Source organism: Nyctereutes procyonoides, unplaced genomic scaffold, assembly GCF_905146905.1.
Source record: "Nyctereutes procyonoides isolate TBG_1078 unplaced genomic scaffold, NYPRO_anot_genome, whole genome shotgun sequence".
Taxonomy (NCBI): Eukaryota; Metazoa; Chordata; class Mammalia; order Carnivora; family Canidae; genus Nyctereutes; species Nyctereutes procyonoides.
Genome location: NW_026575146.1, coordinates 58,738,490 through 58,755,167, shown reverse-complemented (window position 1 = coordinate 58,755,167; position 16,678 = coordinate 58,738,490). Strand labels below are relative to the sequence as shown.

The window sequence follows — 16,678 nt, the reverse complement described above, 5'->3', positions numbered from 1 at the left end:
CAGGAAGACTCACAAAGGTTTCTGCTGAGCCTGCCCAGGGCCACTTGGCTGAGGAAGCAGTCCCAGGGGACCACACTGTGGCCCGGGAGGGGCTCCCCCTGCGTGCTGCCTCTTTACATTGTCCCCGTGCTCGTGCTCAGGGAGGGGTCAGTCTTTGATTCCGCACACTGTCCGTCCAGCACTTTTCCTGGTGCCCGGCATTTGGTGGTTCCCAGCCTCACGTTAAAGGAAAAGGAGAGTTAAACAATTTGCAAAAGCCATCTGCTACATGAACAACCTACTAAGGTACATAGCTCCCAACACGGTGCCTTGATGAGAGGTGCGGGCTGATGCTGTTCATCCCTATCCATGAGGGCCCACAGTTGGGTCGAGCCTCTGTGTTGAACCTTACTCCACCACCACGTGGTAGGGGCCCCTGGGGACGGGCCTGTGCTTGTTGCTACTCCCAGCGGGCACCAAGAGCCAGTATCGAAACTGTGCAACACGTTTCCTTTTCTTTCTCCTACTTCCAGAAGAGAATGTGGCTCACTCCTCCAGGAGAGCTGGAATGCTCTGGAAGTTTAGCTTCAAAAAGTCACTCATCAGCCCCCTGGAGGGTTACAAGTTGGGTGACCATTGTTCACTTACCGATGTATGTGTATTCTGGTTTTTTTTCCACAAAGATTGCAATGGTAGATTTTTAAGGAAAAGGTAGATGTAGTAAAGAGTCTAATATATTTCCTATCTTGGAGGCCATGGGTCTAAGAATCATTGTCTGGCTTTTGTTTAAACCTCGGGTAGTGGGTTCTGTGTTTTTCCTTCAGGAATTTAACCAGAAACATTTCTGAAACAAGGTGTGCTCTAAACACTGGGAAGGCACAGATTTTCCGAGAGCTACACTGTCCAGGATAAGAGCCATGAGCGACATGTGCCTATTTAAATTTTAATTAATTAAAATTAAATGAAGTTAAAGGGCCAGTTCCTCTGTCGGACTAGCTCTACCTAGTGCCTGGCAACCATATGCAGCGACTGTACCGGACAGCGAGATATTGGTAGAAATAGATCATTTCCGTCATGGAAGAGAGTTCTGTTGGATGGTGCTGCCCTAGATGACACCCTTCTGTTAACATAGTTAGTTGTGTAATTCCTCTCTTGTCTGACTCTCCCCACTCCCCTTCCACTTTGGGAGGAAAACCCACACCCAGCTTCATGGGTCTGCTTTGTCATCATTAGCAGCAGGAGTGACCTGGACTCCTGATCGAACATAGACCCCATGTGACAAAGTGAAGGGGAAGGTGTTTTTAGGAATGATGTTTAGGGAATGTGTGAAGCACATAGAGAATATTACAGGGGAAAACAGAAGATAAAGCAATGTATATAACAAACATTACAGTTTTGTGTAATACATCTGGCCATATCTAAATGTAGAAATAAAACTTTCTCCTTTCTTTGTTTATACTCTTCTACATGTTCTGGTTGGTACAATTAATTCCAAATATATATACATATGTTTTATAATTAGGAAAACAGGTGTATTTTTAGAAGGGAAAAAACTTCTCAAAATTGACAAGAAGAGGAATGATTCTCCTTGAACTTCAGGAACTGCAATGTGGGTAGATCAAGCTTATCTGGAGATTCTGCCTCTGCCATTTTTGGCGGCAAAGTAACGTGTTACATGGAGTAGGGGTGATTTTATAATTGAAGGTGACAGCCAACATTTATTGCTAACATGAATGTGTATGTTCTTACGCTGTTATAACTGTGTGTGCTCTCGCTCCAACAGCATTAGCAATCCTCAAGGACAAGGCATGATCTTCTGTTTCCTTGGTTTCTCCCACAGCACCTGATGACCATCAGTGACTATCTGACTGACACATTAGCCGACCTTGCCCTCAAGCTTATGTTTTATGCCCATGAAATGTGTTAACATCTTGCCTTACTTTGCTTTTGGTCTGAGGGGTACTGTGCTCTATCCACATTCACTGCATGAAATCCCACAGCTGGAATATAGGAGCCGCTCATCAGAAGACGAGTTAGGCTTCCTCAGGGCTTGTGTGTGTGGCGAGACCCTAATGGATTTCTTAAACCCTTCGTTAGTTTTATGGAACTAGCACCAGGAAGAGGGCATGGTAAGGCTCTTTGATTTGCCTGACCACAGCCATCCACGCCAGTGTACTTGGCATCTCTGGTGACTGGCTTCTTGGAGTGAGGGATTTCATAAAGAGGATTTTCTTTCCCCAAGTTGGCTGTGAGAGCCATCAGACATGCTTGTGGGACCATTCTGGTTTCAGCTGTTCGTCGTGTCAGCCAAGACACCCACAGGCATGAATTAGAGTCCACTGTGCCTTCTCACTGTAACCCAGGTGGCCGGGGGCAGGGGGCGGGGGATCTGGGGGCTGTAACCCAGTATGCTGGATTTAAAAGTTCATGTCACTGGGTGTGTTTCACTGCATCACAGGCCCTTTTAAACTCACATGTTGCAACACTCAGTTGTAGGGGGAAGCCGTGTAACAATTCTGCTCTCTTAGAAGCATGAGAGAAGATATGGAAGAGAGAGAATCGGTTTTCATAAAGGCCAGAGGTCTCTATCCGTGAACCTGACCTACCTGCGTGTTTAACATCCCTATTCGGGGAGTTGCAAGAGTTTAGCAAGAAATGTCTTCTGCTCTTGGAAGGGAAACCGTTTCCTGAGGAATGCTATCAGGGAATTTACAGGTGACCGATTTGAGCAGAGCCAGCAGAGTGATATAAATAGCAACTATGGTCTGTTCTCCTCCGTGAGGAGACATTACATCCTAAAAAACCCACCCATGGTGGTTCAGGATCATGTTTCCCTCCTGATATATGTACCTGGTCACCAGGTATCCAAAGTCAAGATCAGTCCAGGGAACCTCCCAAACCACAAGCTGCTCATCCCTCAAACTTCCTTCAAACCCCTCAAACTTGTTGCTGTTTTGAGCCTGCACTGGACTAAGTGAAGAAATCAAGATATGTGTCGATTAGTGGAGGATCTAAGGACCAATATGGGCAAGATGTATACAGCTCAGGTCCCCACGGGGACATGAATGTTCCAGAGGACTTTGCCTGGGGAGCAGATGTGCTCCATCCATATGCCTGCTGCTGTATCCATTCTTATATTTGATTATTATTGAAAGACTTACTTGTTACCCTTTTGAAAATTTTATTTCTCTTAATAACTAGGGTTTTGTTTTAATTTTTTGAGGATTGGGTGGTTATAAAATCATTTCACTTTTAATTTTACTTATTTAACAAACACCTATATAAAATAAAATATACAAGTATTAATTATATAATTGTATTATCAAATTATATTCTGTAATATGTAAATATTAACTCATTTAATCTTTATAATAACTAAGTGAGGTGTAGGTACTACTTTTAACCTCATTTTAAGTTTAGAAAACAGACTCTGGGAGGCTAGTAATTCACTAAGATTACACAGTGGATGAGTGGTTAAGCTAGGTCTTGAATCCAGGAAGTCTGGCTCCAGCATACTTGCTCTTCCCCACTATTAAAATTCAGAAAAATATAAAGCCAAAAATGCCAGCCCAAAAGGCAAAGGTTGCCTTGCCAGGGCACCTGGGTGGCTCAGTCGGTTAAGCATCCAAGTCTTGATCTCAGCCCAGCTCATGATCTCAGGGTCCTGAGACTGAGCCCCGCACAGACTCTGTGCTCACTGCAGAGCCTCTCCCTCCTGTCCCTCCCCACCACTCATGTGCTCTCTCTTCCTCTCTTTCTCTCTCTCTTAAAAAAAAATAAGAAGAAGAAGAAGAAATGATGCCTTGCCATCTATGCTATGCATGGACTATGCATGCTATGCATGAGTGTGCCCAGTCTCCATATTCAGTTTTGTATCTTGCTTTTGTTTCCTTCTGAACCTTATATAATGGTCTTTCCATGTTGTTAAAACTCCTTGTAAATATCGTTTTAATGCCTACTTAATATTTTCATCATGTAAATGTACCCCTCTTTGCTTAATCATTCCCTTATAGTTGCCGGTTGGGCCGTTGGGGTTTCTGTTCTAATAGCTAGCCCTGTAATCACTACCTCTATGCAGAATTGCTTCTGTTCTTTGGAATAGACTTAGAATACCTCCTTAGAAGTAAAATCCCCAAGTCCTGGTGTATGAATATGGACACTTTTAGGGTTCTAGATACAGATAGTCCAATGGTTTTCCAAGAAGTTTGCACTCTCACAGAGTCTACAACACTGGACAGAAACAACTTTGTCATTCTCACACCAGCACAGAGAATGGTTTCTAGAAATCTTTGCTAATGTGATGGGTAGAATATGATATTTTATTATAGTCATGATTCTATTTCTTTGTTGGCTAGAGGACTGAGTTTGTCCATATTGGTTGATCAGTTATCTGAGTCTCCAGGTGGTTTGGTTGGGTCCTTTGCCCATCTGTCTACCAAGATCATACACAGAAGCCTTTAGAGATCAAACAAAGAAGGGTTAATGGTTTCCCATTCTTTGTTCTCCTGCCTTGATGTGGTATCTCCCCGGGTATTTTCCTAGTCTGTACTGCTATACGTGCTTTTAATCCCTCCCCACAAACCTTATGGGCATTTTCCCCAAAATTCTATATAAAGTATACTACTATCTACCTTTAAATGATATTATTTCATTTTCTGTGAGTGTTCCTGATGCATAAATCTGCATTGGTCCTTCTTTCTTGGGTCACAAGCTCCTAGAGGGCCAGACTGTGTTTTTAGGAGCACATGTTTTTAGAAGTTTTTAGGAGTTTTTAGAAGTTCTGCACATGTTCTTGGTGATGTTGCCAGAAATCACAGAACGGGCCTCCTGGCCAAGGGTGGTGTGAGCATTTACACTGGCTACCTTGAGAATACTAACCAGAAATGAGAAGGGTCACGAGCATAGTCGGCTGGATGTGCCGGTGTGCCCTGGTTGTACTTGAAGAGAGTCAAAAAGAACCTGAATAACACCTCCCTTACCTGTTGATCATTAAGAAACGGAGCAGTTCTAGTGGAAGAAGCCATACAGGACTAGGGCCCGTGGATTAGCCCTGTGTTCTCCATCATCTAATAGGAACCCTGAGGCATGTTCTCTATTAATCCCTTGTGTTTTTTCCTACTAGAGTAGTGATAGCAATAATAACCGAGGTTTATAAAGCACCTTAAAATGTTACATATGGTCTTTCTTACCCCTTCATCTTCACAATAGCCAGTGAAACCGACAGTCACATTTTGCAGTTGAGCAAACAGACACAGTGAACAGCAGCTCTCCCTTCAATAAAGTATCAAGTGAAGATTTCATTATTAGGTTTTTAAAAGCCTATTATACTGCAGGCAAACAATCCGTTGACTTAGATGTATCATGAGGCCAGGAGGAAGAAGGAAAAGGTAAGGTATCTTGGGAGGTGTGGAGGATCATGGAGCAGGACCACAGACACTCCCTAGAAACCTCTGTTACACAAGAAAAAAGCATTGAAAGAGATCAATGAAACAAGATCAGCAGAATGTTGATGATTATCTTCAAATATTAAGTGATCTTTCCTCATATTCATTACAGGATATCTTCACTTCTAATTGTCCCATTTACGGCAAAAATCAGCAGTGATGATACAGCACATCCCATCCTGTGGGATACTTCATGTGCCTATTTAAAATGATGATATAAATGTGTATGAACTTACCTGTTAGAAGGACAGATGGTTGGATAGATCTATGTTGCTTTTTTTTTTTTAAGTGGGCCTTGATAAGAGCATGCTTCAGGTTTTACCAAATGTAAAAAAGCAGGGTAGAATTTAAGATAAAGGAAGTGAAGATATACTCAGAACCCGGTGAGAGGGATGGGGTAGGCATGTTCGCCAAAGGTCAGGCCTGCAGTCTCCAGGACTTCAGAGCATCGAGGGAAGGTAAGAAGCCCTTCAGCTTCCTGTACTGGAACGGGAGATAAAAATGTCATGAGCCAACAAGCTCTGACAGCCCCTGAAGGTACAAGAGCTTCTGCTCCAGTAGTGCATTTCAGATGCTCACTCAGATTTTACAGGGGGGCTTCAGAGTTAAAGGCATTTTGTTGTTTGCAGCCAGGCTAAGCGCGGGTCTGGCTGTGTCGGGGTGATATTGCTATGTGGGAGTTGGGCTCTGCAAGAGCTCACTGCCTTGCTTGCATTTCAGGATTTTATGGGCAGCTGCAGACCTTCTGCCCCCCGCAGTACCCCGACTCCCAGAGAACCGTGCTGCCCAGCAGCTCCTGTGGCGCTGTACCTTCCTTCGAGGACTGCCTGGCCCCCACACCCATGGGTCAGGCTGGCTTTGATGTGTTCCACAGAGCCTTCTCAGCCCACTCGGGCATTGCAGGTATGTTGTTGTCTGTGACTTAGAAACTCCTGCACACTAGCAGGTGAGACCAGGTGGGTTTCCTGTGCCCGGCCTGGACTAGGCATGAGCCCGCCCATGGCCACATCCAATCTTGTTGAATCTACCCCTGAAATGGCTCTCCTCCTCATGCTTCTCTCCAGCCCCACTCCCACCACCCTGGCTCAGGGGCCTTAGTATCTCTCCCAGACTATGGCAACAGCCACAGCCTTCCAGCAAGTTCCCTGAGTTGAATCTGTCTTTAAAATTCTGCCTTCCATACCGCCACAAACATTGCCTTCCAAAAATGAAGGCTTAAATAAACCCCTTTCTTCCTTGGATACTCTGTATTCTAGTCTCCAGTTGCCTAAAGAATGAAGTCTACTCCCAACAAGGCATCCAAAGCTCCCAGGAGGTAGGCCTGATCAGACTGACCAGACTCTCTCCCTTACACACATCTCCCTACATGTGTTCCACCTGAACTTGGCCAGAGCACTTGGCCCCACAGCCTTTCCCTCTCTGTCTTTGCGCTCTGTTTCCTCCTCCTAGAATGTTCTTTCCTTACCTCTCCATCTGAGAATCTCATCTTTATGACTCAACTTTAATATCATCTCCTTTTTGAGGCCATCCTTGGCCTTACCCAGAGCACTTTGCTTTTACTTCTACTCAGCATGTATTATGTGCCAAGACTTATTTTAGCCATCTGCCTGCAAGTTCACCTCCTCCCCCCATTAAGGTCCCTGAGGACAGAGGCTACCTAAGGGCCTAGCCCATGACCCCACTCAGTGTTTGCTGAGTGCACGCACCATGGATGTGGCCAGGCAGGAGCGTTAACCTCATGTTCTTTCTCTTCCAGTGTGTGATTTACCTTCAGGGTCCTCGAGCCTCTTCGGGGAGTCTCTTCGCGGTGGGCCTGAGGATGCCACGTTCTTGCAGATCAGCGCCATGGACCGCTGTCCTAGCCAGCTCTCCTCTGTCTATACCGAAGGCTAAAGGCTCCCAGGACCTCCACTCCCACTGGCCTCCAGAACCTTTTCATTGCTTGCCATCTTTTTTTTTCATATTCTCATAGACTACGGAAAAGATGTCAGCCTCTTCACTGGAACCCACAAGGTCACCAATGTGTCTTTGGAAGGTGGGACTGGTCAGAGCTGGGCTCTGCAGGAATATTTGCAGTTGCTCCTCTTTCTCTCTGGGTTTCCTGGTGACTAGCAGGACTGACTGTCTTTTCAAAGGGAATTTAAGAGTCACTCTGCCAGATACCTGTTACTTCCAGCTGTCACTTCTTCCTCAAAGGACACCAGTGAAATGATGCGCATCTGAAAACACAGTTTGGGGATCACCCTTGCACAAAACTCCAAACAGGGAAGGACCACCCAGATTGCCAGAAGCACAGGGCAATGCCTCACCGCTGCTCATCCTCCCCGCTGGCTCATGTGAAACCAGGCAACCAGGGAAACCTACTCCCAAAGTGCAGAGTGGGCTTGGAGAAGCCGGGGGTTCCTGGCACCGACCCCGGCCTGGCACCCCAGTGAGCCGGCTGCCTCTCTCCTCTTACTATCCCCATGCTAACCGATTGCTTTTCAGTATTTCTCCAAAAGCAGGATCAGAAGGTTCTGTCAAGCACAGTCCCTTGAAAGGCACTACAACTTGTTTTATATCCCAGCAACATATCTTAGTTCTTTTATTTTAAAGACTTGTTATTTACATCTACTTTTAAAGGAAAAAAAATATTTAGAGGTCTGTGTTTTGGATGGAAATAATTATTTTAATCACCCCCGTTATATCCCTTCTGCCCCAGCTATAGCTGTGCTGGGCCCCACCTCACAGCGTCAGTGAGCCACCCCTACAAGGGTAGTTTCACATCTAGTAAAAGCCACCTGCGGGATATGGGGTGGGCCCAGCCCCTTGCCAGTGCTGTAGCAGAAACCCAGGAGGGTTGACTATTCCGTGACTCCACCTCATAGACCTTGGACAACTGCAAAGATCGCTGGACTGGTTGACCCATGGCCTCCACGTGGGTGCTGTGCCCAGGGTCATGCTGGTGTGAGAACAGGGACCCACGGAGCTGAGATCCTGGTTGTCTCAGAAAAACAAACTAGAGGTGCCCCATGTCCAGTTATTTTGCACAGCTTCCGCTTACCTCCTTTGGGATATCTACTCACCCATCCGTCTGTCCCTTCCCCATGCCCTCCTCTCCCTCCTTCTCATTATGCTCCCCTGCTTCTTGTCTGCGTTCACACACACCCACCTGCCCTTGCCCACCTGACGGGCACTCTGAGCAAGCTCTGCCCAGAGGCAGGTAGAGGGGAAGTCCAGGGAAGGTAGGCAGAAGTTAACTTTTCCTGAAACTCTCATTTGAGGGCCTGGGATTCTTACAGCGCTCTTGGTCGTTTGTTAGCAACCCTGAATAGGAAGCCATTTTCTGTGATGCATTTACAAAGCTTATTAAAAAGATCTCAAACCCATGCATAGGCCCTAAAAAGTAGCCAAACCCCAAAGACACGTGTAAACTCTGACTTTCCAGAACGGTCCCATGTCACAGTTTCCTTTCTCTTGTAAAGTGAAACAGTGCTACTTGTCCAGCCGAGATCATTATGGTCTCCAACAGGCTTTACCCAGCAGGGTGTCAGACTTGGGATCCGGGGCCAGTTTGTACCCCGACAGACCAGTCCTAGCAGTCAGGCTGCACGGTTGCTCGCTAGCAGCTCGATGGGGACTTGATCCCAATGTGCCCTAGAGTGGGAAGACCAAAGAGCCACGTGTGGGGCCTGCTTTTACAGTGCTTGAGGCCAGGCCGGTTTCTCTGACGCGTGAGCTCTGAGCTGAGGACAACCACCGTGCAGACATCCAGGGCTGCCAGAGAGCTAAGTTACTAACTTTACAGAAGTCCACTTTGTTTTACGAAAGAAGGCTCCTCAGGCCTCCCTGCCGGATGAGCCCTCAGACTGCAAGTCAGATGCCACCCTCCTTGCCGGCTTTGTGGGTCATGTCCCCGGGCCTAAACTGGGACACATGCGTGCTAACTCTGCCATCCCTCCTGTGTCCTTGGTCACACTTGGGAAAGGAAGGTAAGCTCTGCTATCTTTAGACAATGTGTCCATTCTTAAATACTGGAGCCTTTGTAGGAACCTCAGAACAGGCTTCATTTGTGTGAGGAGGAAGGAAAAGACGAAAAGCAAGGTTGTTATTGCAGTGATGTCAGCCCTGCCATGTGGCTTTATATAATGAAAGTGGGCAGCGGGGGAGGAAGAGGACAAAGGCAGAGGCTGGGCCTCAGAAACTATGGATGTCATCTTCCTCTTTGGCTGGAGGAGATGCGCCTGCCAGTGTCGGGTCAAACCCAGGCCTCGAGGTGGCCCTGCCCCTCTCTTGCCTCACTGCTGCTCTGGGGGCGTTGGGGCGCAGCCGGAACAGAGGCCAGCCCCTGAAGGGCACTGGTGGCAGTTGAGGGAGCGGCTAGTGCAGCCCGCAAGCTCCGGTGTCCCCTCTTGGCTGTGGAGCATCCTGGTGGCTCCAGGTTTGAGCCTAGGCCCTCAGGGCATGACACGTTCCAGTTCCTTGTAGACTGCCCATGCTGTTCTCAGATTCCAGAACCTCACCTGACCTCCAGGTTCGTCCCTGGCTTTCTTTCTCACCTTGCACGAGATTCACAGATGTGTTCCTCGTTACATTTGTGGCAGTGAAAGTAGAAACTTCCAAAAATTCATTCCTTTCCGTTTCCTGGCCATTTTCAAAGTCTCGATATGTAACCAACCACTTTCATAAACAGCAGAGATTGTCGTTCCCCTCTTTTGAAACAAAACAAAACAAAAAAGCTGGTGCTTGTGAAAATACACACAGCTCAAAGCCAATTATCCTATTACATTGAAAAAAAAATCAGTCTGCCTAGAAACATTTCATTGGCTGCATTGTCCTAATTCCCTAAAGGGACTGCCTCAAAATGTCAGTTATAAGTTAGCATCTGATCAGCTGTTAAATATTAAAATATGTCCTAGTCCCATGAAGTGTCTCCCTCTACAACTCCCATCTCCCCAAGATTGCATAGGGGATTCTAAAGTGGACAGAGGCCATTCAGCGGACCCACTGATAGAACGGAGTGTTGGTGGTGGTCTGTTGTTTTTAAATTACCCGCTGTCAGGCACATTAGAAGTTAGAGCAGAAGTAAATGTTCAGCTCCCCTGCCCAAGAGCCTTGACTGTCCATTCGCCTCGAAGTATTGGGAATAGCAACTGTAAATGTCCAATTTAATTATTTGGTATTTTATTTGACTGTTTGACCGTGATGTTTTCTAGCAGCATTTTGTAATGGCACTTTTTGTTGGTGGTGTGAGATTTCTGCAGTTACTTTTTATTTTCCTTTTCTTTTCTTTTTTTTTTTTTTTTGCAATGGATAAAGAAAAAAAAAAGCCAGTCATTGGAGAAATGGCGAATGTAAAAAAGAAGAGATTTATTTTGTACAGACAGCAGAGCATCCTGTGTAATGTTGCTGACATAAAGCACTTTGGGGGGAAGAGTGGAAATCTGGTTTCCATAAATCACATGGACTCTTGTACATAGTTATATACACTCACGTAGAGAAATGAACTGTATGTCATACTGGATATGGGGCCGATTTTACTTTAGGGGCACATCTGGTGCTTATTGTCATAAATCTTTTAAAGAATTAGGTACACTTTTTTTCTATTAATATGTATAGTTTTGTGATTTGTCACAGTTATGTTTCGTATAATCATAAGTTATTTTGTCTTGTTTCATGAAGTCCTTTTTTTTATGTCAAAAGTAAAATGAAGGGATTGTGCACTTGGTACAGAATAAAACTGGAACTGGAGAAAACCCCGACCTGCCTGAAATCCTCCTTCAGCCAGCCAGGGCCTCCTGAAGCACAGTGGTAACAACTGGGGGTTGGAGGGGTTGTTTGTTTGTTTGTTTTACTATTTTGTTTTGTTTTACCATAAGCCTCCTCCCCATTGGGGACGGTAATTATAATTAAAAGCAGATGGGGGTGGGGGAGGGCGAGTCTAAGGCGGACTTTAAAATGCCGCATTGCTTTGGGCCAGAGCTGCAGCCTGGATTTAATTATAGATATGAGGACAAAATGGCAGTAAAAATGAATGTGTCCCTGAATCCTTTACATGTTGGGAGTGTCCATAAATAAAACATGAAGTTTTATTTCATCAGATTTAATTAAAGCTTTTATACATGTTTTATTGGTTATTCTATTAATCCGCTTCACAAACTGGATAAATGTGTGCTAGGGTTTGGGGCTTATTTGTGCCTTTTCAATGCAATGCTACATCATGCTTCAGAAATGCCTCGAAGTGCTCCGTCCTTCAGGTGAGGGAGTTACAGCATGCTGGCCATCGGGGATTGGACCTTCTCTGGCCTGCTTTCCTAAAACCCTGCAGAAAAAGACAAAAGTGTCTGCTTCCCATGAGCTGATACCTCAACCTTTGAAGTCCTCTGATTGCCCAAAGGAGAAAGGGGTGGTTAGCTGTGCACCCTGCAGGCTTTGGCAAGCTGCCTGACCCATTGGCTGTGATGAGCTTCCCTCCTCAGCTACTATTACGGGAGCTGGAGCAGTTAGGTAGGGAGAGAGGGTGGTCAGGACATTCTTACACCTGGCTGACCTGGAGCCACGCACTTGAACCTAAAAGAGACCCCATTCCAATCAAGGATCGTTCTTGGAAAATTGACTGTTTTCTTGCAACAATTTTCCAGACTTCAGATACAAAGCAAAAGAGATGATGTCTTGCGTGCACCTTGTCTAGCTCTTCAGGGAACCGGGGAGGGGCAGGCAGCAGACCCCTGTGGTTCAGGTTTTGAAAATGAAAATGGTGCCTACTGACAAGACTTGGAGAGCTTCCCTGCTCCTTAAATAAGGATGCTGCTAGTGGGAGTGTGATCTGGCCCAGGGTCTTTGGGGAAGAGTTTGGCATTAACTGGTAGAATTGAAGATACACATTATTCACGATCCACCAATTCCACTTAGAGAGAGGCTCTTACATAGGTCAACAACAGCTCAGATGCAAGATGCTCACAGCAGTGCTATTCACAATGACCCTGAATTGGAAATGTCCCCACTGTCCATCAACAGCACGAAGATGAGATGAATTTTGCTAAAGTAATAGAGTGAAAGGCCAGGCAGCAAAGGCAGTTGCAGACCTGCAGCCACATGCACAAACTCAGAACTGAGCCTCACAAACTATGTTGAGAGAAAGAAGCGAGACAGAAACAAACGAATGGGGTTCTTCTATTTATATACGATTCGAGAGCAAGCATAATTCACTTACAGAGCTTAGGTAGTAGAAGGACAAAGAACAACAAGGAAGATATCACAGGGGTCCAGGTGCTGATTAACTCTGGTCAGGATGAAAGGACACACAGACGACTTCTGCGATTCTGACCAGCAGTGTTTCATTTCGTGAGCCACTTGTTAGGGAGAGAGGGTGATCAGGACATTCTCACACCTGGTTGACCTGGAGCCACGCTAATTATAAAGCCACTTCTAATTATAAAGAAGAACAGGTGTCTTCTTTATAATTAACTGTGCATATATATTTTATAGTCATTAGTTCAAATAGCAATGAATGCCAGGTCTTCCATCCCCCACTCCAGGAGGATCCACACTTTTTTCTGCAAACAGCCAGACCGGCCACGTTGTAGGCTTTGAGGGCCATATGGCCTCAGTCTCAAGGACTCAATCCTGTGGCTCGAAAGCAGCCAGACAACACACAAATGAATGGGTGTGGCACCACTCTAATAAAACTGTATTTGTGGGCACAAGTTTGAATTTCACACAACTTTCAGATGTCATGAAATATTTTTCTTCTCTTGATTTATTTCAACTATTTAAAAATGTAAAAAATGAAAAACATTCTTAACTCACAGGCTGTAAGGAAACAGAGACAGAAGGCAGTGGGCAGGATTTGTCCCGTGGGCCACTTTCTGCTGACCCTAAGTGGACAGAAGGTGCATCCTCCAGCATCTCTGTAAACATCCATGTGGAGAAAACTGCAATTAAGACCCTCTGCTGATCCTTCCACTACCTTGGGTCCCGTTCCTAGAGGAGATTCATGAGTTCTATTGATTAAGCTTCTCTTTGTTTAGATTCTGGGTCCTGCTCCCCGGGATACAGATGAATGCTCAGAGCCTGGAGTGCCATTCGACTTTATCTCTGGATTTGAAGTTTTTAATAAAAGGAACTGGGCATACAGAAGTCTGTGTGAATTGGAAAGTGAGCACCCATTCTTTCCAAGCTAACCAAATATTTGCTGGACCTTGGCAGTCATAGCCAACCTTTCTGTCTGAAATGCTGAGAGGTTATAAGCAACGGGAGACTTCATTTTTCTCAGGCTGCAGCTCTTATGAGAAGCTGGAACTGCCTCTCAAAACCGGCAGGGTCCCCAGGGAGAGGGGAGTCGGGATTTTATGTTCAAAGACTCCGTCAGGAGATGGTGGGAGCACTCTCCCTGCATGGGGGCCCTGCCAGTGCTAAGGGCCCCTCCAAGCAGCAGGGAGGCACCTGCTCTGGCCCCTGGTTCCCTATACGCCTCCCTCCCTAATCCTCAAACGTAAGGGTTCTTAGCTATGACTCTGCTGCCTGTCGGCTACTTGCTCTTAGAATGAGACCAAATTCATACGGGCACAAGTCTCTGCCACTCCTTTTATCTCTAGCTCATAATAAAAACCGACAGTTTCAAAAATACAGTTCCTCACGGTCGTTTGCTTAAATATTAGTGCGGACTAATCCCTCTTCAGCAGATCTCCCGGGTTGGCTCCATGTGCTTGGGCTTCTGCGCTGTGTACGGTTCTGCTAATGTTTCTTGGGCAAAATAATCTGAACTTAACTTTATAAAGAGAAGTTTAACGAAAAGAAAACTTACAGAACATCTATTCCAACCTCATCTTTTACAGAAGAGGAAACAAGCTGTTTCACTGATTCATGCATGCACGCGCTCCTTCCTTTGTTCATTTGTTCGCTCATTCAGCATTTACTATGTACAAGAGGCAGAGGCAGAAGTGGCTCTTACCCTCACAGAGCTAACAACAGGGGCATTTCAACAATCATCTGCCCAAGAACATCGCCTGGGGTGCTTGTTAAAAATGCATACCCCAGAGCTACCGAATTGTGATATTTAGGGTAGGATGGAGGCATCTGGATTTTTAATAAGCTCTCCAATGATGGTTTATGCAAACTAAGTGTGACGCTGGCCCCTTGATATAGTGGAGGAGGCAGTCATTTAACTGGACAACACAGTTTCGTAAGAGCTGAGTAGGAGAGGGGCTTTTAATCCCACTTGGGGACACCGGAGAGCAGGGCCAGAGTTTCCTGAGAGAAGGGGTAGGTGTCTGAGCTAGTCCTGAAGGTCAGCTTAATCTCCAAGAGGCAAAGAGGCAGAGGAAAGGTGGAGCAGTCAGAGAGCAGGGCAGGCGCAGAGCCTCAGGAGAAGGAAGTTAACTTGCCAAGGTGCCCCGGTAGGCTATCTGGAGAGTTGGGGAGGACCTTGTCTCGGGGCTATGAGTGATTCCGCACTGGGCCCAAGCCCCAGCTCTTCCTCTGTCAGCCTGCTGAGCTCAGAGAACTGTTTCCCAAACCTGCAGAGGATGGTATGGTTACCAGGTACTCTCAAAGGAAGCATTCCACTGCCTTGATTAGGTCGGAGAATGGTGGATCTAAATCACCTAGATTCTTTACTTCAGGATTTGTCACAGCCTTTACCCTGTTAAGTGCATTGTGACTCTTTAAGAAAGTTTGGAGATGTGGGATGCCTGAGTGGCTCAGTGGTTGAGCATCTGCCTTTGGCTCAGGTCATGATCCTGGGGTCCTGGGATCGAGTCCTGCATTGGGTTCCCCTTAGGGAGTCTGCTTCTGCCTCTGCCTGTGTCTCTGCCTCTTTCTGTGTGTGTCTCATGAATAAATAAATAAAATATTTTTTTAAAAAAGATTTGAAGATGAAGTCTATTGAGCATGGAACCCCTTTTTTCCAAAAAGTACCTGTTAGCATTGCAGAAAACAGTTTGGCAGGCCCTCAAAAACTTAAAAATACAACTACCATATGATCCAGAAATTCCACTCTTATACTCAAAAGAATTGAAAACAGACTAAAAATGGGTATTTATACACCAATGTTCCTAGCAGTGTTATTCATAGTAGCTAGAACGCAGAAACAACACAAATACCCATCAACTAATAAATGGATAAACAAGGTGTGGTCTGTCCATACAATGGAATATTCTTCAGCCTTAGGAGGGCAATTCTGACATGATGCGGAATTCCATACCACGTGGGTGGACCTTGAAATCATTATGGTCCGTAAAACAAGCCAGACCCACAAGGACAAATATGGTACAATTCCCGGTGCATGAGGGACCTAGAATAGGCCAATTCATAGAGACAGAAGGTAGGAAAGAGGTGAGCAAAGACTGGAGAAAGGGAATAAGGACTTCTTATTTAATGGGTGCAGAGTTTCTGTTTGAGATGATGAAAATCCTGTATGATGACAGTTGCACAACGTTGTGAATGTACTTTTTTTTAAGTACAGTTGGCACACGGTATTGTATCAGTTTCAGGCATATAGCAGTGACCTGACAACCCTATAGGTTATGTGATGCTCAAGTGTTGGCGGCCACCTGTCACCATACAGTGCTGCTACTATACCACTCACCATGTTCCCTGTGCTGTGCCTTTCATCCCCGTGATTTATTCACCCCACAACTGGAAGCCTGGATCCCCCACTCTCTTTCCCCCATTTTGCTCATCCCCCATTGCCTCCCCACTCTGGCAGCCACCAGCCACCAGTCTGTTCTCTAGATTATGAGCTGGTTTCTGGTTTTTGTTTGTTCACTTGTTTTGTTTTTTAGATTCCACATATACGTGAAGTCAAATAGCATTTGTCTTTTCCCGTCTGACTTACTTAACATAACAGCCATCCATGTTGTTAAAAATGGCAAGATCCCATTCTTTTTTGTGCCTCAGTAATATTCCATTGCATTTATATATACACCACATCTTTATCCATTCATTTGTTGATCGACACTCGCGTTGCTTCCACAGCTTGACTATTGGAAATAGTGCTGCAGTAAACATAGGGTACATAGATATTTTCAAATGAGTATTTTTATTTTGGGGGGTTGGAGTGGACAAATACCCAGTAGTGAAACTACTAGATCATATGGTGGTTCTATTTTTATTTTTTTGAGGAATCTCCATACCATTTTCCACAGTGGCTATACCAATTTACATTCCCACTAACAGTGCACAAGGGATCCCTTTGCTCCACATCCTTGCCAGTGCTGGTTATTTCTTATATTTTTGAGTTTAGCCATTCTGACAGGTGTCAGGTGATTGCTCAT

The 16,678-nt window shown here is 45.5% G+C and overlaps 1 protein-coding gene across 10 annotated transcripts in view; it reads left to right on the top strand.

The window, feature by feature from the left end:
• The window catches only part of GLIS3 (GLIS family zinc finger 3), a 621,575-nt gene extending 610,133 nt beyond the window's left edge, over nt 1-11,442 (top strand). For all 10 annotated transcript variants that reach the window (XM_055311375.1, XM_055311377.1, XM_055311373.1 and 7 more), the window contains 2 exons: nt 6,144-6,326; nt 7,180-11,442. In XM_055311375.1, coding sequence (XP_055167350.1) covers nt 6,144-6,326; nt 7,180-7,316 — 320 coding nt within the window. In that variant the 3' untranslated portion in view covers nt 7,317-11,442. The remainder of the gene's footprint in view (nt 1-6,143; nt 6,327-7,179) is intronic.
• Nucleotides 11,443-16,678: the final 5,236 nt, after the last annotated feature.